Source organism: Carex rostrata, chromosome 1, assembly GCF_964058835.1.
Source record: "Carex rostrata chromosome 1, lpCarRost1.2, whole genome shotgun sequence".
Taxonomy (NCBI): domain Eukaryota; kingdom Viridiplantae; phylum Streptophyta; class Magnoliopsida; order Poales; family Cyperaceae; genus Carex; species Carex rostrata.
Genome location: NC_135918.1, coordinates 13,742,450 through 13,768,094, shown reverse-complemented (window position 1 = coordinate 13,768,094; position 25,645 = coordinate 13,742,450). Strand labels below are relative to the sequence as shown.

At 31.4% G+C, this 25,645-nt stretch overlaps 1 protein-coding gene across 2 annotated transcripts; it reads right to left on the bottom strand.

Annotated features, from left to right (window-relative positions):
- Nucleotides 1-256: 256 nt before the first annotated feature.
- On the bottom strand, nt 257-23,922 carry LOC144560883 (uncharacterized). Of its 2 annotated transcripts, XM_078310326.1 has the most exons (7): nt 2,981-3,199; nt 2,353-2,462; nt 2,122-2,271; nt 1,472-1,701; nt 894-1,004; nt 760-801; nt 257-669 (listed from the first exon to the last, which is right to left on the bottom strand). In XM_078310326.1, the coding sequence occupies exons 1-7, from the start codon at nt 3,084-3,086 to the stop codon at nt 507-509; spliced, it is 912 nt and encodes a 303-aa protein (XP_078166452.1). In that variant the 5' UTR covers nt 3,087-3,199; the 3' UTR covers nt 257-506. The 2 variants fall into 2 exon arrangements, with proteins under 2 accessions (XP_078166452.1, XP_078167075.1); XM_078310949.1 differs by lacking the exons at nt 2,353-2,462; nt 2,981-3,199 and adding an exon at nt 23,850-23,922 and having other exon boundaries at nt 333-669.
- Nucleotides 23,923-25,645: the final 1,723 nt, after the last annotated feature.

Here is a 25,645-nt window from a genome sequence, read left to right as displayed (position 1 = left end):
TGAGGTTAATTTGGGCCTAGAGATGTTATTTATAGCGTACCGCATTTTCTAAAACTTGGTGTAATTAATTGGGCTTTTATGGGTTGAATTGGATCAAATATTAATATGGGCTAAACATGGCCATCATCACATTTTATGACTTATGAATCCCAACCCAAAAAAAAAAAAAAAAGCACAATAAACATAAAATAAAATTTCAGAATTCACACTCTAGGCCTTTTCATTATTTCAGAATTTCAGAATTCCAAAAAATATCATATGAAAAAACCGAGTTATTTTTCCCTATTTTATCTCAAATCAAAGACAGTATTGTTGTACGAAGCATACACTCAACACAATCAGTCTAATTCTATGATAAGAGTAATTAAAATCTCAGAACACTAAAGAAGCAACATGAAAAATGTATCTAGCTGTCCTGATTCCACTATACAATACATTGGCAACATATGCCAGTTCCTTTTTTTCTTTAATTATTGGTTTCTGATATAGAGTTCCTCTAAGCAAGGTCAAAATACGACAGTACGGGGCCCCACAATGGTCTCAACTTCCATCCTAATGGAACGCCACACGGTACTGGACATCTCCAGTTTCTGTCTCATTCGAGCGAGAAATTCTTCTGCCCAAGGCTCTCTCTCTCCTCTCATGCTTATTCCAGATGGCACTGAAAAACTACCGAAATAAAAAAGAAACTAATAATATTTTGCTAAGGATATTACATGCTAAAAAAAGATGTCACACTAATATATGATTTGACAGTACCTCATTAGTTCATTTTCGCTCTTTGCTCCCTGAATTTTATTCCTATATATATATACCATCAAAACCTTAGTTCTGAGAAATCATTTCTACAGCAACATAAAAAAAATGAGTGAATATTTTTCTTTATATCTAACCTGGTAACATATATCTTGTAAATATGAAGAGATTGCATTGAAACAACACCCGTGGCCTTCTTCAGCTTCTCATTGCTAAACAAATATGTCACAGGATATCCTAGTAACCACCTTCAAGTGAAAAGAAAATGTGAAGAGAGATGTTGTTTACTGGATTCATACCAGTTTAAATGCTATTGTTCTCATGAGTGAAGCTGGTACTATCATAGCACAGAATGGTCCGTACTATGGATCAATATCTGAACTGTTCAACATGAGCTCCATATGAAAATGTACTTGTAGATCAAATTTTACATTTTTTACAATCTTTTTACTATCTTTTTAAATAGATAGAAAATCACTTGATTGAAAAATTCTAGACCATTCAAAAATAGTGATTTCTACATATCTAAATATAGTAAAAAATGTAAAAAATTAGTCTGCCGACACATTTTCATATGGAGATCATGTTTAACGGCTCAGATCGACTATTTGAACTTTGAAATCAAAGATACCGATTATGCATAGTACCATAGCCTCACTCTTTTTCTCCTTCCATTTTTTCTCTATTAATGAGTTATATGAAATATGAAAATTACCCATTTAAAGTAGGGATGGATATTTCAACATTTTGCATAATTTCTGTCAGATCAACACACAGAGAACCGAAAGCATTATTCTCTGATGATTTTAATTTTTGGGTTTCTTCACTTGGTACCACAGGTAGGAGATCAGTATCTACTCCAGCAGGAAACACTTGTGCAATCATGTTTTGTACTTGAACCAATTCTCTTGCCAGTTGGTTTCCTTCTACATTGGATGGAATCAACTACAAAAAAAAAAATGTACATAATGTACCACTATAAAATGCTGAGGCTATGGTAGCATAGCGCATATTGATCTGTACTATAGATCAATATTTTCGTTTTCATAGTCCAAATATTCGATTTGAAACCATTCAACATGATTTCCATATGAAAATGTACTTGTAGATCAAATTTTACATTTTGTCAATTTTTTTTACTGTTGTTTTAGATAGGTAAAAAAATCACTTGATAAATTTTACACCATTCAAAAGTACTGATGAGGACCAATATGTTATCCATTTAGTTTTGGTCAAATTTTCGAAAAGGAGGCTAAAAGAGCTTCATTTGATAATTAGAGATCCAAATAAACAATCTGGGAACAGTACTGACATTTAAATTGGTACTGGTAAAACCACCTGGTATTGACATGAAAAGAGACTAACCCTAGGGGGATCAGTTTCAGTATCTAGTAAATGAAGCTGATCTGGCAATTGAAGGCTTGAAAAAGCAAGCTCGGAAAGACCTCTGACATGAATTAGATATGCCATATCTGAAATAATCATAACCCTTAAGGGTTTCAGAATCGCTGATTCCTGGAAAAACATAAACAATAAAATAAATAAGAATACATTACTGGGTAAGAAAGATTAATTTTTGGAATTGTAAAAGAATACCTGTCGAGCATGGTAGAGGAGTCTAGAGAGATTAACTTGAAGTTGAGGCATTATTCCATCATAGTCTACAAGTATTACCGACCTTAGCCCCGTGCAAAGAGCAAGAATATCTGTATAATTCAATAAAATGGACAAAATATGGCTGAGAAATTTAGATATATAATAAGGAAGACTTTTAGGTTTTAACTTCTTCAAAATTGGCCATTGCAATTTCACTTATTATGTTATCTTCTAATAAACTGAAAGGACAAAAAAGGAACAATCGCATATGCCTCTTGAAGAATTAAATTCAATGAAACCATGGGCATAATATTTTGTTTTGAATCATCTCATTTTTTATTGGAACTATGTCACAAAAAAAATTATTTTAGAGGCAAGATTTATAATTGTAGTACAGGAAAGGGTAAACTCAAATTATAAATGTGAATCTTGGTTCCATCAGGCAGTAATCTTGTTTCTTGTTTGCACATTTAGTAATGTGTTGTGCAAAATGTCTCGCACTTTGGGTTGCACATGAACTGTTTGATGAAATGCTTGTTATAACTTAGCATTGCTAGGAACTCACCATACAACTAAAAAATTAAGGTCCATAGATGTAATGCGATAGGAAAGAAGAAAAAGACGAAACCATTAGAAAGATGGCGCTTGGAGTGAGGCCTCAAGCGCCAGCCTACACGGGCAATGCACGAGTCTACCACTGCCAGCATTTCGTCGAACAGCTGTGCTTCCTCCATCGGCCTCTCTATCCCTCCTACTTGTTCTGTGTGATGTTGACCGTTTTTTCTTCTCTCTTTCTCTCTACTTACGAAATGGATTGATTTGAATTCGGAGGATTCCCGTTTTCGGGTTTAGACTTCAGAGACCCACCTTAACATGAATCCGTATCCTCTCCGGTATTGCAGAGGATCATCCTTAGATTAAATCTCAACCGGTTTGGGATTCGGGTCGCAATAGGGGGCAGTATTTTTGTGCTTTGAGATTCGTGCCAAGTTAAAAAGAACGGTTCAGATCTAGTAATTGTAAAAGATTTCCTTATCAGGTATTGGAGAGGATGTGCATTCCTTCAACATGAACCACGATCTACGGATCCAATGCGGCGCGGGTTGGGACTTACGTATCATCTCAAAATTTGAACGGTCCGGATTTTCCACATATCATCTCAAATTATGAGATATATCAGCAATTGGAATTCACGTAAAACAACAATAACACACTGGGTCCTGGATTCGTCCTGTGTTGTATCGCTTGTAGTGGAATTCGTATCCTCTGAGATATCTCAAACTTTGCGTGACTTTATGGAAAATTCTAACCGTTTAACTACGTTCTGCACGAATCTTAAAGCACACATAATACTGACCCCAACATCATCCCCGAATAGACACCGGACACGTCGGTCACGCAAAAGTTGAGATATCTCAGAGGATACGCACTCCTTGGGGTACTTATGATCCGATACGGTTAACCCGTGTCTGGGTCCTGTGTTGTATCGTATGTTGCATAGATTCCCACATTCACGTGTAATTATTGTTTTTGAAACAATGGCATAAGCATAACATACGAATTGGCCTGTATAATCAAATGTGACTATGCTTGATAAAAATAACATAATATTTTCAACCATTATTTATTTCACATAAATAATTTAAATTACGGACAATAAATTTACATTTTACACATAAGTTTATTTTCAACATAATTTAAAATACTATTTCTTTTTGTCATGTGAATATTTTTTTCTTCCCTGAAAAAATTTAAAATAAAAAAATAGTTAAACATGACTAACGTGATCAAACGTGACCAAATATAACTAGATATTACATTTGTAATGACGTGACTAACATATCATAATCATTATGTGTCGTAATCATTCTCTGCGATTATGTTAACAACACAACATGACACAAAAACAACTTGACTTAATCACAATACAACATATTATGATTCAAGTCACAGCATATCAACACGAATTTACATTTCTATATTACAACCCATCCATCTATATAAATATTGCTTGGCGAGGATAAAGTAACACGTGGAAAACTAAAGTTCCATGAAGAATAATGCTAATGAGTTAAATTTCATGGAGAAAGGGGAGGTAGCACAATTGGCTAGGAATAAGTCATAGAGATGTTATACCCAAAGGTCAAGAGTTCGATTCCCCTCACGACTTTGTAGCTTCTGCAAAGGTTTAAAAAAAAAAGAGTTAAATTTCATGGAAAAATAAATTAATAAAAAGAGACATAAATTAAAGTTGGTCCGGTGCTATGGATTCATATCTTCGTTTTTAAAATCCAAACAGTCAACTGAGTATCTCAACATGATCTCTATATAAAAATGTACTTGAAAATCAAATTATATATTTTTTTTAGAATCTTTTTACTATTTTTTTTAATAAATAGAAAATCCTTTGATCTAAATCGGAACTATTAGGAAGTAGGTATCTTCTACCTATCTTTTAAAAAAAGTAAAAAAAAAAATGGAAAAAGTATAAAATTTGGTTTCGTATTACTTTTTTTTATAAGAAAATTATGTTAAGTAATTTGAATCGACTATTTAAATTTTAAAACGAAGATATGAATCCATAGCATAGACCAACTTGCAAAGTACCATAGGCTACTCTAAGGGTGATTAATATTATATCTTTAGTTTTATTTTTCTCAATTTGATTAGTATTATAAAAATATTAATCAAAATTACTATATAACTTATGATAAGTTGTACGGATAATATATCCCTTCATGTTTCATGTACTATGAACTTCTTATTTTATTCTTCTTCATAATTTTATACTTTATTTATCGAAATTTCATCCATACCATCTAAATGTCCGACAAAAAAGTGAACTCGCTGGCTCTTACCAAGGAGATAGGAGTAGGTCCGATGGGCATTGGACCTACTTTTAGGTTCAATTAGCTCTATCACCGTACAATTAGCATTAAGATCTGTGCGCACGGAAATTGATAAAAACTCATACGAATTTTAATAAGAGTGCACGATTCTTGATGCAATTGGATGGCCAAATCACCCATTGAACATCGGACCTACTCGAAGTGCTTACCAAGTGGTTGGCCCGCTAATTTAGTTTACCAGCAGGCCATATTGGGCCGACCCTCAAATAAAGTTTGTGGTCCACGTGTTTTTCGAAATCTGATGAAATTAATGGTTTGAATGAAATTTCAAATTTATTTTATGCTATTGATACATGAGGAAGGTTTGAATGCATCATGTCTTTCATATCTCATCATATCTCATATTTTATATCTTTATTTTCAAAGTTTAAATTGTCGATCCGAACCGTTTAACATGATATATACTAAAATATGATTAGGGATGAAATTTTATAATTTTTGAAATTATTTTACTATTTTTTAAGATGGGTAGAAAATTACTGTTTTTTGAACAGTTCAAAAACAGTGATTTTGTACATATCTTAAAAATAGTAAAAAAAGTTCCAAAAAATTATAAAATTTTATCTCCATGCATATTTTAGTATAAATATTACGTTGAACGGTTCAGATCGACAATTTGGACTTTGAAAATGAAGATATAAAATATGAGGTATGATGAGTTATAAAAAAGATGAGGCATTGAAACCCTCTTATAGATGTCAATATTGACAACAACAAAATCGGTAAAGCAATGCATTGCAGACAGACTTCTTTTAAAAAGAGAAAACAAAATTTCCATTCTTGATTAATTAATTATAGTGAGTAATGTTTTAATAAGTTTACAAAAATGTTAAGCTTCAGGATTAAAGAGAAATTAACCACACCTACATGCTTGGATTATATGCACATGTAGGTGATTAGCATGGTATTCATACATCATGTATTTAATATCAAAAAGTAAAATGCTGGGATATGTAAATATATACTTGGATGATAGTTAGCACGCTATTATAACGATATAAGCATATAATTAGCTTGCAGTGGTACAAAATCATGTTCTATCTATGCGGTGGGTTAGGAAGATCATGCACTATTCATTTCTGGTCAAATATAAATAACATATATAATTTATCAGCTGACAAAAACAAGATAGCAATTTCTTTTATGAAATTATATATTCTCTCTCTCCTATTGAGTTAATAGCATATGTAGTAGCATATCGTAATTTGTTCTGGGAAACAATCTATTTGCTATTTTTCCTTGCTAATTATGTTAGAAAATACTCCAATCAACCTAATTAATTTTGATGAGATTTTGGAGGAAATTGATGCAAGGTAATTAACATGTATTCATTTTTTCCAACAAATTTTTATTTTTTCGAAAGTTTATATTAAGTAAAACTTCACTAATTTATTTTTTCAGAAAACTATACCAAAACAAGGTAATATCGAACTCAATACAAGAATCCATGGAGCGCAAGAGATACCTAGGAGATATCCTTTATAAGATCATGGAGAGAAAGGAGAGAAAGGAGAGACTGGATAAAGATGAACAAACAAACACAAATTCAGTTCTCCAGTGTACCATTAAATATTACAATTTTGCAAAAAAAAATTCTAAAACAAACACAAATTCAGTTCAAACTCCATATTAAAAACCTGACAAATATTATAATTTTGCAAAATGATCCCTGCCAACTATTAAAATCCAAAAACTCTCAAACGCACTAGAGCAGTGCAGAATGTCTCATCCAATGCCATTGCTTCATCATCACCTGATTGCCGATTCTTGAATTTTATTTAAAGCAGCACCAGTTAGCGATACAGACAAGACAAAAATAAGATAACAAAAAGAATTCAAGGAAAACAATCTCATACTTTCTAGAGTTGGCAATTGAGCAATTTTGTGTTAGTCAATTACCTTCACTTAACACCACAAGAACAGGATATGCAAAAGCTGTCATAAGAAACTTCAAAACAATGCAGATATGGACTGTTTGGATATACAAAAGCTGCCATAATCAGATCAAACCATGACTGTAAAAAAACATTCATCTCAGCATAATCATGAATCTCTATTCAAATTTACATACTTTTTACACTACAGCCCCAATTGTTCCAGCCTTTTATGAATCTCTAACCAAATTTGTCGGCTCGTTCAAAACAAACTTCGGAAGCTTATACTTGTTACCTACATAATAGTTTTAAATAAAAGTTTAATTAACTAACCAGTCCTCAATAAAAAAATAATAAGAAAGTCAACTAAAAAGAAATCAGTTATGAAGCACTAGTTGCTAATGAAGCTGTGCATGACGATGATTAAATAGGTCCTCCGGGGTTTGGTATCAATTTTGTACAGTTGTTTGTTGAAATTGTGCCAAATGATAAATGTGGCCACGATACAGACAAAGAAAACTACCAGTGTTGGCATAACCCGAATCAGCAAGGTAGTACCTTCCTTGAGGGTCAGTGAACTGTATCGAGAGAACGTTGAAAATTGTAACTTACACTTCTCATATTTGAGGCATGCCCTACTATATATGTGTAAGAACATACCAACTTGTTCTTCTATTGTTACTTGATTAGTTTTGACAATACCTTCAGCCAATATCACTTCACAAAGGGCTAGAAATTTGGTTTTGTTCATTCTTAGATAATCATGGGGTACCGATGGCCTTCTATTTAATAGGTCATTTATGTATTCAACACCTGACATTGGCCTCTCATCTTGTTCTTGTGTGGAAGATGATGTTGAACGCATACGAGTCATGTTAGGAAGTATAGTATTCATAAAAAATCATGATTCGTCGTCATCATCTAAAGCATTAATTAGTTCATTGAATCCAAATTCATCCATCCTACAACAAAAATAGATGAAAAAAAGAGCTTTAGAATATGCTCCAAGATGGGTACCATATATACCAGTCATCTGATTACACTTTCAAGTGAAAATAGATTAAAACAAAAGTAAAATTTTGCCTAAAAAGTATAGATTGCAACACGTGTTTCTTATGAGAAATCACACTATCAACTTAATCATGCACTAAAAAGTATAATTTTGCATGTTACTAGAATATCAATTTGATAGGATGAGACTTGATTTGAACCTAAACAAGTACAAAAATAAAGGGTATGGCCTTACATATATTCCTGAATTAAAATGAAGAACAATTTTAGTTGAAATCAAACTCAAACCTCTCAGTTATGTACCAAAGTTCAAAGCTTCTTTATGCTACTATACACTAGGGGTAATGCTCACAAAGGAAAGGTGCAACACGGACAGTGGAATCAGCAACTGCTGCTATACTGACACAACCAACTCGGTACCGAACTGGTACTGATAGGGTGAGTAGTAGTTTGGAGGAAAATAAATGCAGGGGCCTTTTTGCAAAACTATGACTCTCGGCTCAATGCTACTGGCATGTCTTTTTCTATTTATTTTATTTATTTTTTACTTTTCTGATTTACTGCTTTCTAGGATTTAATCATCTACTTTTCAAAGCTCAGTTGTTTGAGCATTTACATTTTCATCATATTTTTACAAAACTCTTGTAATCTTTTACCATTCAATGGAATTAAATGTAAATGTGGGCTTGACTCATATTTTTTCTCAAAAAAAAAAAAAAAATTTCAAAACTTCTATGTAAGAAATATAAACACAAGAATGCAAGATCATGTACGTACTACGCATGCCCAAAATAGATCCAACACATTACAATTGTTTATTGGTATCATGAATTAAGTATACTAAACAAATCATTATCAAATTTTCTCATTTCAATCAATAACCAAGTCAGTAACTGAAGAGCAAAAATCGCAAGTTAACAATTATTCACTCAATCAATCAAAGTAAGGTACGAAGGGAGAACGATGCATTTACCTGATTGTGCCTTAAACTGACGTCTGGAGAGAAGAGGGCTTAGAAGAATGAGAAGAGAGCTTAGACGACAATTAGGGTGTCAATAGAGAGAGCATTTCACTGTGAGCGTGATAGAGCTGCCGGATCGAAGTGTTAGTCTCTCGATCACCATCAATCTTCGCCAAAGAGAAGCACCTCTTTTTCTTTCCTGCGTCTAGGGAACCGTTCTGCGCAGGTGAGAAGAAAGACAATATAAAATGAAAAAGAATGAGGAGGGCTCCTTAAGTCCTCAGCTTTTGAGGGCAAATTTGTCTGAAATTTCAGAATTTGGTTCTAAGGAGGCGTGAAAGGAGACCAAATTGTTAAGGAGAAGAAAATGCTTCCTTAGTTAAGTAAATAATCTCAACTAAGGCAATTTTGTTCGGAGAGATTAAGCTTTAAGGAGCGTTAAGGAGGGCTAAATTTCTGCGCCGAACATGTACCAAAGGAGTACAAGCAAGAAGGAAGAATCTTTACAGTACTAGATTTAGGAGGCCATTGAATCTGCTGAGGCTGCTGTTTAGGGTTCTGAGACAAAGTGGCGGAGTGACTGCTGAGGCGGAAGTGGCAGAGTGGCTGCTGGTGGAAGTAGGAGGGGATTGAGGCGGAGTGGCTCCTGGCGGAAGTAGGAGGGGATTGAGGAGGCGATTGAGGCGCAATACTGGTTCGTGATTTTGGAGAGAAGCACAGAAGTAAGGGTTCTAAGGCTAGGTTTGTGTTTTTCTGATAAGGATATTTTAGACATTATTATTATTTATTTATTTTAACAAGATTAATACATTATAAATGGCAAAATTACAATTTAATTAAGTTTAGGATGACATTTTCACAATTTCAAAGTTTAGAGTGGTATTTTCCCAATTTCAAAGGTGTCCCATGAAATGTCATTTGCATCGATCCGAGAAAAAACTAAACTTGTCCAAGTGTGTTCTTTACTTATTTAATTGTCTTTTATGTTGATTTTCATCTAAATTAAAATTTGTTTGATCATCCATTTAAAAATTGTAAAAACGCCTAGGAGATAAACTTCAAATTGTTTAGTAGAAATTTAAACAACTCTCAAAATTGTTAATATGTGTAATATATAAATAATGGAAAAAGATTCTATAATAATCCGGTGCTATAAATTCATATCTTCGTTTTTAAAATCCAAACAGTCGACCGAGTATCTCAACATGATCTCTATATAAAAATGTACTCGAAGATCAAATTATATATTTTTTTAGAATCTTCTTTTACTATTCGGAAGTAGGTATCTTCTACTATCTTTAAAAAAAAAGTAAAATAAATTGTAAAAAATATAAAATTTGATTTTGTAGTATTTTTTCATATGAAAATCATGTTAAGCAGTTTGAATAAACTGTTTGCACTTTGAAAAAGAAGATATGAATATATAGCATAGACCAACTTGCAGTTAGGCTACTCTAATAGAGATTATATCTTTTGTTTTATTTTTCTTAATTTGATCATGGCATGATTTATAAACTGTGTTTGATTGATTGCTTATCTACAGTAAGATCGCGTGTGGCATCTAGTAAATCTATAAAATGTACCTTTTAGCGTGCACCATATCCCAACAATTCTTATGTTTTATTTTTCTTAATTTGATTAGTATTATAAAAATATTAATCAAAATTACCATATAATTTATTATAAGTTGAATGTATAATATATCCCACAACAAGAATGAGACACTTTTCGCGAGGATAAAAAAGTGATTTTTTGCGACGGACTACTCTCATTGTTCAGTTTTTTTCTTTTTGCGACGGACGACCATCATAAATACGCTTTTTTTCTCACAAAAAGTGTCTACTTTGTTGTAGTGTCCCTTCATATTTCATGCACTATAAACTTATTATTTTATTCTTCTTCATAATTTGATACTTTATTTATCGAATTGTTTATCTATAAAAAATAAAGAAATCGAAATTTCATCCATACCATCTAAATGTCCGACAAAAAAGTGAACTCGCTGGCTCTTACCAAGTGGTGGCGGCTTCGGCCCGCTAATTTAGTTTACCAGCGGGCCATATTAGGCCGACCAGCAAATAAAGTTTGTGGTCCACGTGTTTTTCGAAATCTGATGAAATTAATGGTTTGAATGAAATTTCAAATATATTTCATGCCATTGATAAATGAGGAGGGTTCAAATGCACCCAAATTTTTATGCATCCTGTATTTTAAATCTTTTTTCTCTGTTTTTAAAGTCTGATTAGTCAATCCGAACCGTTAGATGTGATCTATATATTAAGATGTGCTTGGAGACCAAATTTTACATTTTTTTGAAATTTGTTTACTATTTATTAAGTCACTTTGAAAATCGCTGATTTTATATTTTCTGGACCATTGAATCAGCGATTTTCAAAGTGGCTTAATAAATAGTAAAAAAATTCCAAAAAATATAAAATTTGGTCTCCAAGCACATCTTAATATATAGATTGCATCTAACGGTTCGGATTGACTATTCGGACTTTGAAAACAGAGAAAAAGAATAGGGTGCATTTGGGTGCACAAAAAATTTGGGTGCATTTGAACCATCCTCTTGATAAATATATCAACACTCCGAAACGAGAGCTTAATTGGAGCGACTTCTGGGCTAACTATATATACTTTGTCGTGAACGCAATTTTTTTTTCTTTTCAATCATTACTAGTAATTTAAATTTGTGTTGTGTTGTGTCTCACTTGAATTATATGTTGTTTTGTAATTAAGTTAATTTTTCACATGTTATGTTATGTAGTGATGTAATCAAAATCACAGAATAATCACGATACAAAATGGTCATAGTATGTTGGTCATGTTATTGCAAGTTTGTTAAGGAACTAACAAATGTTGAATTTGAAAAAATGGTATTAAGAAATAAATAATATTGTAAAATAAATTATTTATGTGTAAAAATATTCGTAATTTAATTATTATTTGAAATAATAATAATAATATAAATGTTATTTGAAATAATAATAATAATAATATTTGATTCTACCGGTTCTACACAATAAATTATATATACTTTATTGTGTGCGTGTCATGATCATACTTATTTGTATGTTATATAATTTTTTTTCAAGATTCTAAATAACAATTATCGCGTCATCACGGAAAGACTAAAAAAATGTTATAGCTCTGTCATTACATCAAAAATGACTAATAACGCTATAGACTTTAAAGTCCAAAAGCACTATAATAAAAGTAATACGCCGCTATAACGATACTACTAGTATTTAGATTATTTCCTTGAACGAAAAAATTCTTGTTTACTAGCTAGCTATTTAGAACACTGATTTTTTTTATTAACAACAATTACACATGAGAATATATGCGACATGCGAGATGACACACGACCTATGTACGTACACATGCATGAATATTACCGTAATGTAACCGTGTCGGATCATGTCTCTTTTACATCTAGATCGTAAGCCTCCATTGTAGTAAGCAGTTTTTGCCCATGATCATGAGGCAAGCGGATCTCAGAGCCACAAGTTTGATCATGCAGCACAGTATAAGTTGCTCGATCCGACGCCAGTGACGCAGATATAATGCCATTTTAGTACCTGTAATTTAGATGCTTATTTTCTGTTTGATCTTGTTTATTTTATTTCAAACTATTAGTATTTTGTAGTTTATTATGTTATCATTGTTTTGGATGTTTCTTGTTTTATATTTTACTTTTATTATGTTGTGTTTAATTGGTTGCATGTTTCTTGCTTTTATTTTATATATTATTTCATTTGAATGCGTATATAGTTAGTATTAAGTGTTTTTTATCAACATCGTCTAACAATAGGTTACATAATCTTTGATAATGTCACGAAATTAGGATAACGATATATATCTTCATCTTTCTAAAAATTTATCAAAGAAAAAAAATTCAAACATGCTGATCCAAAAAAAAAAAAAAATGGTCAATGCTCTACACTCTGAAAATTGGCGCGAAGCGTTCCACTATTTGAAATGGGATATCCATCTTCGTCTTCATCATTGGTCCTTTTCATTAACACAGCGAGAAATGGTCAAACAGCCCCAAGCTGGATAATTAAGTCTACTTGGAAGTTGGACCTCTTTAATTTCTTTATTTCTTTCTTAATTGCTGTTTAGTATATGTCTATCTTTATTTATTTATTCATTTGTTTATTTTTCTAATAATCAAGAATTTTCAGTATATACTATGATCAAACTAGTCCGTGCAAAATAGTACATTGTGTAATTATAGATGTCAATATTGACAACAACAAAATCGGTAAAACAATGCATTAATTATTGCTGAGAGACTTACTTTAAAAAGATAAAACAAAATTTCCCTTCTTGATTAATTAATTATAGTGAGTAATGTTTTTGTAAGCTTACAAAAATCTTATGCTTCAGGATTAAGGAGAAATTAACCACACCTACAAACTTGGATTATAATTAAGCACATGCAGGTGATTAGTATATATGGTATTCGTACATCATGTATTAATTTAATATAAAAAAAAAGTAAATAGGTGGGTCATGTAAATATATACTTTGGGTGATAGTTAGCATGCACGCTATTATAACGATATAATTAAGCATATAATTAGCTTGCAGTGTTACAAAATCATGTTCTGTCTAAGTGGTGGGTTAGAAAGATCATACACTATTCATTTCTGATCAAATATAAATAACATGTATATATAATTTATGAGCTGACAAAAACAAGTTAGCAATTTCTTGTATGAAATTATAATATATTCTCTCTCTCTCCTATTGAGTTATATCATCTCTAGTACCATATTGTAATTTGTTATGCGAAACAACCTATTTGCTATTTTTCCTTGGTAATTATGTTATGAATTAAATACTCCAATCAACCTAATTAAATTTTTTTGAGATTTTGGAGGAAATTGATGCAAGGTAATTAACATGTATTTATTTTTTTCCCACAAAAAAAAAAAACACATTTTTTTTCCCAAAGTTTATATTAATTAAGTAAAACTTCAGGTCATTTCCCTCTTTTAATTAATTACTTTATTACTTTCTGCTATTGGTTTTATCATACTTGATCCCTTTAAATCAACATATTTCAGTTTAACAAGTTTTTTCCTTGTTCATATTTCAGAAGTAGTTGCTGTCGAAGCTTAATATCTCACGTAACACGCAGGTATATATATGTACTTACTGCAGCTAAATTCAAAATGTGTGTGAACTGCTCATATTAGTTAGCTTAGCTCTTCTTCTTTTTTTTCTTCAAAAAATCATAATTACTAATAAGTGTGAGTTTGGTTAAACGTCATTTATACTAGTCAGTGTAAAAATAATGATTTTTTTTCTTTTGTATCACATTGTTTTTGATCTATTAGATAAGAAAGTGACAACTACTTAATTTATCAAATGGGAAACAAACTATATATATAGATCCAGTACGTGGTGAGGAAAAAAAATTCTATTACTATGAGATTATTTTTATTACATAAGAAATATGGGATTAATTATAAATTGAGGGTTCCTTTTGTAGGGACAACAACTACAGAAGCTGAGAGAAGGCCCTGGCCGATTAGTTCGAATTGGAATAGAAGCTCCTCCGGTAGCACTACCACAATCACATGAAGGTGCATCACCTCACTTGCAGTATCCAAGCTTTATTGCACCACAATGAAATGAAGCAGTGCAACAATTTGCTGTTCTATCTGCTGTGCTCGACCCAATTAGGGAGACAATTGGGTCAATTATAATATCAAACATGACATGAGGAGGGGCGCAATTGCTGACATGGGTAGTTCTAGGACGAGTTTGAAAGTTATATATATCTACATGAGTGCTATACTCTTGAGATACGTTAAAAGTTTTGTTACTAAGGAAAGAGGAGTGTGTGCTGGAGTGGATTAATTATACATAAATTTGTTTAAATTACTAACTTTGCTTATGTCTCAATGAATTATTGATTATTCATTTACCAATTATTAATTGGCAATCTTCATTTATTTAAGCTTTGGTTCAATCTCATAACCTAGTAAAACAAAAGTAGTATATATGAAACGGTGTACAAAATAGTATACTCCCTAAAATACTTCACACTTATGTGATTTTTGGTTTATTTTGTATATTTGATGGAAAGAGTTACACGTTATTCATATGTACTTGTACTATTTTAGCATGGCTCGATTTGTATGACCACAATCTTAACAAATTATAACAATAAAGTAGGCACTTTTCACGAGAGAAAAAACGCATTTATGATGGGACTCCGTCGCAAAAAGTACCGTCGCAAATAGAAAAAACACGTTTATGACGGTACTCCGTCGTGAAAAGTCACTTTTTATCCTCGCAAAAAATGCCTGTCTTTTATAGTACATCTAAATTATCATATAATCTATATTAGTTACATATGGAATGACTATCAACTAAAATTTTTTCACCATCAATTAATATTTAATCCAAACCAAAACTGCTGACTTCTTATAATTAATATACTTTTAAAATTGAAGTTATGTTTGAGATAAATTATTTTTTCCGTTCGGTTCATTATTTTATATTATGTTGTGTAATTAAAGATACTATTATCTCTGAAAAATAAATAATTTAAATACAATTTCTACCATTAAAAAGGTTCAGAAATCAAAATATTTAACAAGTATCAGGATATATCATACAAGTAAATAAAGACAGCAATTTATACTCTGACTTTCTTATTAATTAATTATTTTCAGACTTGTTCTGAAACAAAAAATATATATGTATAATTATTTATATTTTTACATATTTGTTACAAAATTCATATTAATGATACATAAATTCTGCATTATATTTTTGTGCTAAACGGAAATGACATAGCAGATATACATTTTTGAAACAAGTTAAATGATAAGCAGTTTAGCAGTTTAACTAGTAGTTTAATTTTGCCAACTATAATTAAATTTGGAAATTTGTAATTTTTTTGTAAGTTTACAAAAAATCTTATGCTTCAGGAGGATTAAGGAGAAATTAACCACACCTACAAGGTTGAATTATAAGCACATGCAGGTGATTAGTGTATGTGTGTGTGTGTATATATATATGGTAAATGTCTCTCTCTCTCTCTCTCTCTCTCTCTATCTATCTATCTATCTATATATATATATATATATATATATATAGTATTCGTACATCATGTATTTAATATCACAAAGTAATACGTGGGATATGTAAATACTTTGGATAATAGTTAGCACGCTATTATAACAATATAAGCATATAATTAGCTTGCAGTGCTACAAAATCATGCATGCTGTCTAGGCAATGGGTTAGGAAGATCATACACTATTAATTTCTGGTCAAATATAAATACCATATAAAATTTATGAGCTGACAAAAACAAGCTAGCAATTTCTTGTATAATTCTCTCTCGCCTATTCAGTTATAGCATATGTAGTACCATATTGTAATTTGTTCTGCGAAACAATCTATTCGCTATTTTTCCTTGCTAATTACGTTAGAAAATATTCCGATCAACTTAACTAAATTTGTTTGAGATTTTGGAGGAAATTGATTCAAGGTCATTAACATGTATTCATGGAGAGATTCATTATAAGATGATCATGGAGACTGGAGAGAAAGGTCATTTCCCTCTTTTACCCTCTTTATTACTTGTTATTGGTTTTATCATGCTTGATTCGAAATTTCATCGTTCCTTTTGTGCAGATGTGCAATTCCGATGGGCTTATATATATTACGATGGCCTCCACGATACCACCTCTTCGTTTTCTGTTATTTTCCTGAATATAGTCCCCATTTCGATATATATTCTTGCTCTTATTTTCAGGTAATTTTCTAATTACTATTTCATGAGCAAATTCCATGATTCTCCTCATATGGAACCCATCTTACAAAACAGAGGAACCAAAAACCATATAAATTATAATTTTGATAAGCGTTTTAATTACCAAGTTAATTGATATGCTGATTTTTATTATTAGTCCTATGAATTAAACTGATTCTTTGAATTGAGTACTTCTAACATATGCAATCTACATAACGGTTGTATATATGATGTAAAAAATCCACATATTTATATTAAAAAAAAAGTAAACATAAGCAATTCGTACTAAAAGTGAGGATGTTCCTTTTATTACTTCATAAGAAATTGAAGTATTTAAAAAAAAAAAAAGTACTGAAGATATGACGACCTCTGTCATTTGATAATTCTGAAGTAATTAGAGTGTTAATATGTCTAACATATTAAAATATTTTTAAATTTCAATGAAGTGTCTTAATGAAGTTTATGTAATTCACAAGTTGTTTTTTAGAATGTATGTGTGTGTGTATCCTACTACATATTTATTTGCATATTAATTACCAGTGCTCTATACCACCTTCACATTGCATAATGTATTTTTCCTAGGATGCAATTATTACGCTTTGCAGTCTGCCGGGAAACATGAGAATTTTAGGCACTCAAGGTTGTCTTCGAAGGACATTTCTTGTAACCCTATACAAAGGCAAAGTATTTTATTGGCATGCTATTATCAGAGAACACCAAGAACCAGTGCATAAATCTGTGTCCAGTGAAAATCATTTACGCGGTACTTTGTTACTAGTAGGAAGTTGCTTTGCTTTCGCTTGCTGGTATCTACTTAATGTAAATTTGAAATTACAATGATAGTACTTCATTTACATATGACGAATCAAATATATATACTTGGCAAGTGTTGTAATTATGAAATATGGCACTGATCATTCCATTCTTATATATTATTTTTTTTTTCAATTTTTTAATTTTTTTTTAATTGTAGTAAAAATTTCTTTTGAACATGAGTTGAATTTTAAGTAAACAATTACTCACAATCATATGCTCGGTAAAATAATTAGCCTAGCTTTTCATTTCAATAAAAATTCAAGCCACTGCCTGATCACAAATTTTCGGAATTCAATATGTAATTATGAGATAATGGAAATTTTTTTCAAAAAGTTGCTTTGAAAATTTCTCAAATGCGCATTAGAATAAGGAAGCAGCTAACAGTCCCCCAACTCCAGTTCCCCAAAAATCCCCGGACTAATTCTGTAAACATCAATACCAAATCCTGTAAACATCAATACTAAATCCTGTAAACTAATTCAACAAATCCTGTGAACATAAAACTTTCAAATATGTGTGGTCCCCAATAACTTCCACTTTAACCACCACTTTAACCACTTTGACTGGGACCACTTGTAGACCTTTGACTAGGACCACATCTAGAAGATCTCTAACAGCTTTTTAAAACTAAAAACTAACTATTACTACATTAAAACTTTGTAAACAGAAATATGTAAAAAATATTCGAGTTTTTTTTTTCAAATTTTTTATCAAATTTTTATTTTCAAAACTTTATTTTCGAAATTTTTATTTTCCAAAATTTATTTTCGAAATTTTTATTCAAAATTTTTTTTCAAATTTTTTTTTCAAAACTTTTTTCAAAATTTTTTTTTTTATTTTTCTTCAAAATTTTTTTCTCCTTCTAGATAGTATTTTTAATTATTTTGAATTCTGTAAACCTTACTACATAACTCTGTAAATAGTTTCGTTTAATCCTATAAACCAGTAAAAAAAAATTCAATTTTTAAAATTTTTCAATATTTTATTTTATTTTTCAAATTTTATTTTTTAAAAATGTAAAAAAGAATTCGAATTTTTTTTTCAAATTTTTTTTTCCAACTAATTATGTAAACATCAATACTAAATCCTGTAAACTAATTCAACAAATCCTGTCAACATAAAACTTTCAATTCTGTAAACATCAATACTGTAAACATCAATACTAAATCATGTAAACTAATTCAACTAATTCTGTAAACATCGATACTAAATCCTATAAACTAATTCAACATATCATGTAAACATAAAACTTTCAATTCTGTAAACATCAGTAATAAATCCTGTAAATATCAATACTAAATTATGTAAACTAATTCAACAAATCCTGTTAACATAAAACTTTCAATTCTGTGTGGTCCCCAATAACTTCTACTTTAACTACCACTTTAACTACTTTGACTGGGACCACTTCTAGACCTTTGACCAAGACCACATTTAGAATATCTCTAACAACTTTTCAAAACTTAAATTTAAAACTTTGTAAACAGAAATATGTAAAAAATATTCGATTTTTTTTTTCAATTTTTTTTAAAAACTTTATTTTCGGAATTTTTATTTTCCAAAATTTATTTTCGAAATTTTTATTCGGAATTTTTTTTCAAAATTTTTCTTCAAAATTTTTTTGTCTCATTGTAGATACTACTTTTAATTATTTTGAATTATGTAAACATTACTACATAACTCTGTAAATAGTTTCATTTAATCCTATAAACCGGTAAAAAAAAATTATTTTTAAATTTTTTCAATATTTTATTTTATTTTTCAAACTTTATTTTTTTTAAAATGTAAAAAAGAATTCAAATTTTTTTTAATTCTGTAAACCTTATCACATAACTCTGTAAATAGTTTCGTTTAATCCTGTAAACTGATAAAAATAAAATTCAAATTTTATTTTTTTCAAAATTTTAATTTATTTTTTAAAATTTGCATCTAAATGATACTTTCAATTGTTTTGAATTCTTTAAACCTGATGATATAAATATGTAGACAATTTCGTTGAATACTGTAAACCGGTAAAAAAAATTTGCATCTAGACGCTACTTTCAATTATTTTGAATTCTATAAATCTTATCACATAACTCTGTAGACAGTTTCATTGAATACTATAAACCGGTAAAAAAATTCAATTATAATTTTTTTCAAGATTTTATTTTATTTTCAAATTTTATTTTTTTTAAATTTGCATCTAGATGCGACATTCAATTGTTTTGAATTCTGTAAATTACATAACTATGTAGACAATTTCGTTAAATACGGTAAATCAGTAAACAAATTTTAAATTTTAATTTTTGGACAGTTCATAACAGAAATTGGTGTTCCGATATTCTAGTATAAGATTATGCATTTAGATTTGTAAAATATAATTGAAGTGAATTTCAAGACTATATCAAACTTTTTTTTGGATGAAAAATAGGAATCAAGTCCCTATTTATATATTGATAAGAGTACGGTTACATAAGTTATGTAACTGCAGAAAGCAAAAACAAAACTCAATGGAGAATTGAATCAGGAATAAAATGGAGGTAAAATAACTAGCTAATTAAACCTAACAACAGAATTAAAAATGCAAAGAAAGCCTAACAATAGAAGTAAAAATGCAAAGAAAAATTATTAAAAGCTGAATCTGTAAAGAAAAGGTGAAAAGATTGAAACTGCAAACGGCATTGTGCATCTACGTCGGCAATAGATGTTACTCAGTGACTATTTCATGTACCAGTTGTTCCTTTTGCTTTGATATGTCTCTAAATATTCTCGTGCATCTCTCAGGCCATATAACAAAATGTGCTATCAGCAGGATGGCTCTCGTCTTTGCATTGTAATTATTTTCAATTATTTCCCTAATTGCCCCTGTAATTGGAATTACCATGTGGACGGCTTGCGCTGCCTGGGTGTATACCTGAACTGATACTTGACACTGTTCAAATAAGTGCAGTACCGATTCTGAACTGTTCTTGCATAAAACACATCTATTCACCATGCTCCATCCACGTCTCATTAAGTTGTCAACCGTTAGGATTTTATTTAGTACCATCAGCCATGCAAAGACCCGCATTCTTGGCGGCACCTTTAACTTCCATATCCTGCGAGTGTCATAGTGTGTTGTAAGAGTATTTTTGCTTGCGAAATATGCCGATCTAACTGTGAATTCACCCGTTGCTTCCCATCTCCATGCTGCATTATCGGGTCTAGTTGTCAGTGTTATCGGGTCTGATTGGATATCATTTAAAAGTCCGCTAAGCTGTTGTGATGCCTGTTGTGACAATGCTTGTCTGAACAGTAGGCTTATATCCTGATACGCCATTACTTGTGCTAAGGTAATGTCAGCATCTGTTGCGAACGAGAACAACACATTGTATTGATTTTTCAAAATACCCCTCCCCCAATTGTGATACCAGAATGATATAGTGTTCCCAATGCCTGGTACTCTAATCACTGAAAATTCAAAGAATTGTATAGTGCTTTTTAGAGTTGAATTAAAGAATGAAGAGCATGGTACCAGATTTTGATTACCATATGTCACACTTTTAAGAAAGAAATCTAAAGAAATTCACTAAGTTATCAATAACTTAAGCAAATGCCCTGAAACTTTTTATTGCGCTCTCTGTTCCGTCGACTTGTGTTGTGAAGTTCAATTAAGAATAATCACACTTGTATAGGCATTTCATGTTTAGAATATCAAGTTTTCTGACTAGTAAACATGTATAAACTGTAAAAGTCTCACAGCATGTTTACTAGACTAATTGGTAAACTAAAATCGAAATCAACTGACATCAAAGCAAGATCAGTTTACCAAATTACCAATCTGTAGCAAAATTATTTTTAGTAAATTGAGAGAGCACACTCGCTAGCATGGATAAATCAGATTAATCTCAAATTAATGTCAGAAGAGAAAAGTAAAACAGGCTCTTTGATCTCAAGAGAGATGGAATCCATGGACTTGACAGCCCACCTATCAAATCCTAAACAACAAACAATGATATCATCACAAATCAAGTCATGCACAGAAACTATTTGACGAAGTGCCAAAGCGAAAATTGCGCACTAACCTGAGCAAAGGAGTCACTGAGAGAGTGTGACGGGTCAGTAGACATCATCCGGGTAGGATGCCGCTGTTTGCAAACTTCACTGCAAGAGAAGCAACGAAACTTGTCTTTCTAACTCCTCCTCTGCCTCGAGATTCCAATTCAAACCCATACGAGCGATCCGGTGGAACTCCGACGCTACGTCAGCGATGATACTGTCTAGAAGGTCGTGGAAGCAGTTCTAAATCGATTTTGATCCATTGCAGCTGGCGATCCAGATTTTGTCAGAGAAGGTCCGGCACGGCCATAGATTTTGTCGAAGGTCGGAAGAGGTCCGGCACGGTCGTCGAAGCTCGCGAACGGAGAGATTTGAGAAAAAGGACTTGGAGAAGAGATGAATTAATGACAGGGAGAAAGATCGAGAAATTTGATAGGAGGGAGAACGGGAAGACAAATCGGGAAACTTATTTCGAACGATTAAAGTTTATAAAAAAGGAAGGTCTGGAAGTTAGAGTTCGACGGTTTGAAACCGCGTAAAAATGGTAGGCGGGGATTTTACGGGGACTGGAGATCGAGGGATGATACCTTTTCTCTTAGAATAATTATCAAGTTGTGTTTTATATATATGCGCTTTGTATTCCATTTATGAAATATGTACACGATGCTCATGCTATAAAAAGCAACGGCGAAATGGAAAAATGATTTGTAGATATGAATAAGTTATTGTTGCATAATTTTATTTCATGAGTGAGATTCAAAAGTATGAACACTTTTATAAAAATTTATATAATATAAAGGACAAAAATTGCTAATTTGGCTTACCACTGGTACGTAGTAACCTAAATTTGCCCCCTGATAAAAGCAACACTCATAAATTATACCATGTATATTCAATAACAAATTCTGAACATTCAAATATTTTATGTTTAGGTACATTTAAATGAATAATTGATTATATGGATTTGGCTACGGTGCTATGGGTTGCATAGAGGGCTACGGTGCTACGACTCAATATTCGAGTTTTCAAAATCCTAACGGTTGATCCGAACCGTTCATCTTGTTCTCCATATTAATATGTGTTTGGAAACCAAATTTTACATTTTTTGAAAAAAAGTTACTATTTTTTTTAGATTTATTGAATATCACTGTTTTTTATGGTCCATATTTGTCTGAAAAGCAATGATTTTCAATAAATCTAAATAAATAGTAAAAAAATTCCAAAATATATAAAATTTGGTCTCCAAACACATATTAATATGGAGAACAAGATGAATGGTTCGGATGAACTAATAGGATTTTGAAAACTCGAATATTGAGCCGTAGCACTGTAGTCCTCTATGCAACCCATAGCATCGTAGCCAAATCCTTGTCTAAAAATGGAATCTGCAACTCATGTGATCAATATAACATGTATCAATTAATAAGATCTAGTACAATGTTTGCATCAAAATTATGATATGACCACTTAGTAATCATGTAATTATGTTTTGGGCTTACGTTGCCAAAAGTCTTGATTATGATGATGTTTGGACCAAAATTTCATCTAAACTAAGTTGTATAGGATCCAACATATCTAAAAGGAGTTCGACATGATGTCTTTTGTCTACTAAAGGTCTCCAATATTACATCTCTAATAAAAATACATTGATCCATATTTTTGTGCATACATAACAAAAAATAAAAATTCTCCTTTAAAAATATACTTCCATGATTAAAAAAAAGTATACATAAAATATTAGTTGAATTTGTATTGCTTTTATATGAATCACTGAAAATCAATTTTGTAAAAATTATTGCTTCTTATATGAAGTTACGAACCAAAATCATATTAAATCTATCAACTGGCAGTAGTAAAACCACCTGGTATTGACATGAGAAAAGACTAACCCTAGGGGAATCTATTTCAGTATCTAGTAAATGAAGCTGATGTGGCAATTGAAGGCTTTAAAAAGCAAGCTCGGAAAGAGCTCTGATATGAATTATATATGACATATCTGATATAATCATAATCCTATAACGGTTTCGGGATCATGGATTCCTGGAAAAACATGAACAGAATAATAAATAAGAATACATTACTAGGTAAGAACGATAAATTTTGGAATTGTAAAACAATACCTGTCGAGCATGGTAGAGGAGTCTAGAGAGATTAACTTGAAGTTCAGGCATTACTCCATAATCTACAAGCGTTATCGACCTTAGCCCCGTGCAAAGATCAAGAATATCTATATAATTCAATAAAATGGGCAAAATCATGGCTGAGAACTTCCAAAAATATAGAAAACGTCATTGCAATTCCTTGAAACCATTGGCATATATATATTTTTTTAAGCATCTAATTTTCGTTGGAAGCATGTCGCAGAAAATTTTATTTTAGAGGGAAGATCTGATATTGTAGTATAAAGAAGGGTGGACTCAGTTATACCAGTGCATGTGCATCTTGGTTCCATCAAGCAGTAATCTTGTTTTTTGTTGGCACATTTAGTAAAGTGCATGTGGTGCAAAAATTAATTGTCACACTTTGGGTTGCACATCAAGTGTTCGATGAATGCAATAGGAAAGAAGAAAAGAGATGAGACCATTAGAAATATGGCGCTTGGAGATGAGATCATTAGATGGATTACTAATATCGTTATAAGATCGTTTTCCTCACGATCCGTTATGAGTATTCATTCCATGTTATGTATATATGTCGGTTGCATTAATTACATGATTAATTCATGTGCCACTTGATGTGTTTATTTGTGTAATGTGTCTCCATTTAATTGAAAAAGATTCCTTTTTGAGTTAATGCAGAGGATACACATTCCAGGAATACATGGCTTCTCTAAGGAGATGAGCCTTATTTATCTTGTAGAAACCATTAGATATTATTATCTCTGTTTAATCATGTAATGAGTTTTGGACATAATTAGGTCACTTCAATATTTAGCAAGCACTTGTTATAGTTGTTGATTCTTTTTTCATGAGTATAGGTAGCAACTGTTGTCTGTTTAATCTTACATACAATTACACCACAATTAATACAAAAGGACACAATAAACCACAAGAATTCCTGGATTTTTAGATAAAACCTATCTCAATCCTACGATTGTACCAGTCCCGGTACAGGCCTAGACCATGTACCAAACATCAACAAAACAATATTTATATATACAACTCCACTATGCCAACAAATATCGACAATTAAGAGACCTTCAATTACACAGCAAAACCAGTTACCAAACTTTTCAACCTCTTCAGAATATAATTTCTATAATATTAGCTGCCAAACCTGCATCTCAAGCAAGAGTGATGTGGGCCACACCAATTAGAGAACAAAGAATTGGGCTTTTGGGCTTTATTTCTATGAGAGCGACTAAACATCTATGTATAAATAGATAGACCTACTCACAAATTGAATATAGAGCTAGTGGCTGAAAGGAGATTTTGAGCCTATTTGGGCCATTTCATTGTTTCTTAATTTGTTTTTTATTTTATAACTAGTTTGTGGTTGATAAATAAATGATGAAGTTATGTGCATGTGACTAAACTGGACCTATTTGGACCCCTCACTTTTCTCTCTTTCTTGCTGTTAAGCATATTTCTCTTGTTATTTTATTTATTGTTCAATGAAATCTAAATAATTAGTGTTATTCTACTTGGAAACTCTATTTTTCCTTCTATTAATTTTTCATACACCCCTTGCATGAGTTGAATGTCAAACTCAACTTCTACTATATACTTTGGGAGGTCTATAAAATACAAATTTATAACACACAATCATCATATAATAACCATGAATTGATAAATGACAACCAATTTAGCATTACCAGTAGAGTGAGTCTATGGTACTATGCATATTACGATTTGGCACTGTGCTACGGCTCTATATTCGACTTTTCAAATCCTAACGGTCGATCCGAACCGTTCAT

What these genes read in the sequence shown, in the direction of transcription:
- LOC144560883 (XM_078310326.1), bottom strand. Translation starts at nt 3,086, where the DNA reads ATGGAGGAAGCACAGCTGTTCGACGAAATGCTGGCAGTGGTAGACTCG. An exon ending in TCCATCCCTACTTTAAATGG is followed by an intron (nt 1,005 to 1,471) that starts GTAATTTTCATA and finishes TTTCACTTGAAG; the next exon opens with GTGGTTACTAGGATATCCTG. An exon ending in AGCGAAAATGAACTAATGAG is followed by an intron (nt 670 to 759) that starts GTACTGTCAAAT and finishes TTATTTCGGTAG; the next exon opens with TTTTTCAGTGCCATCTGGAA.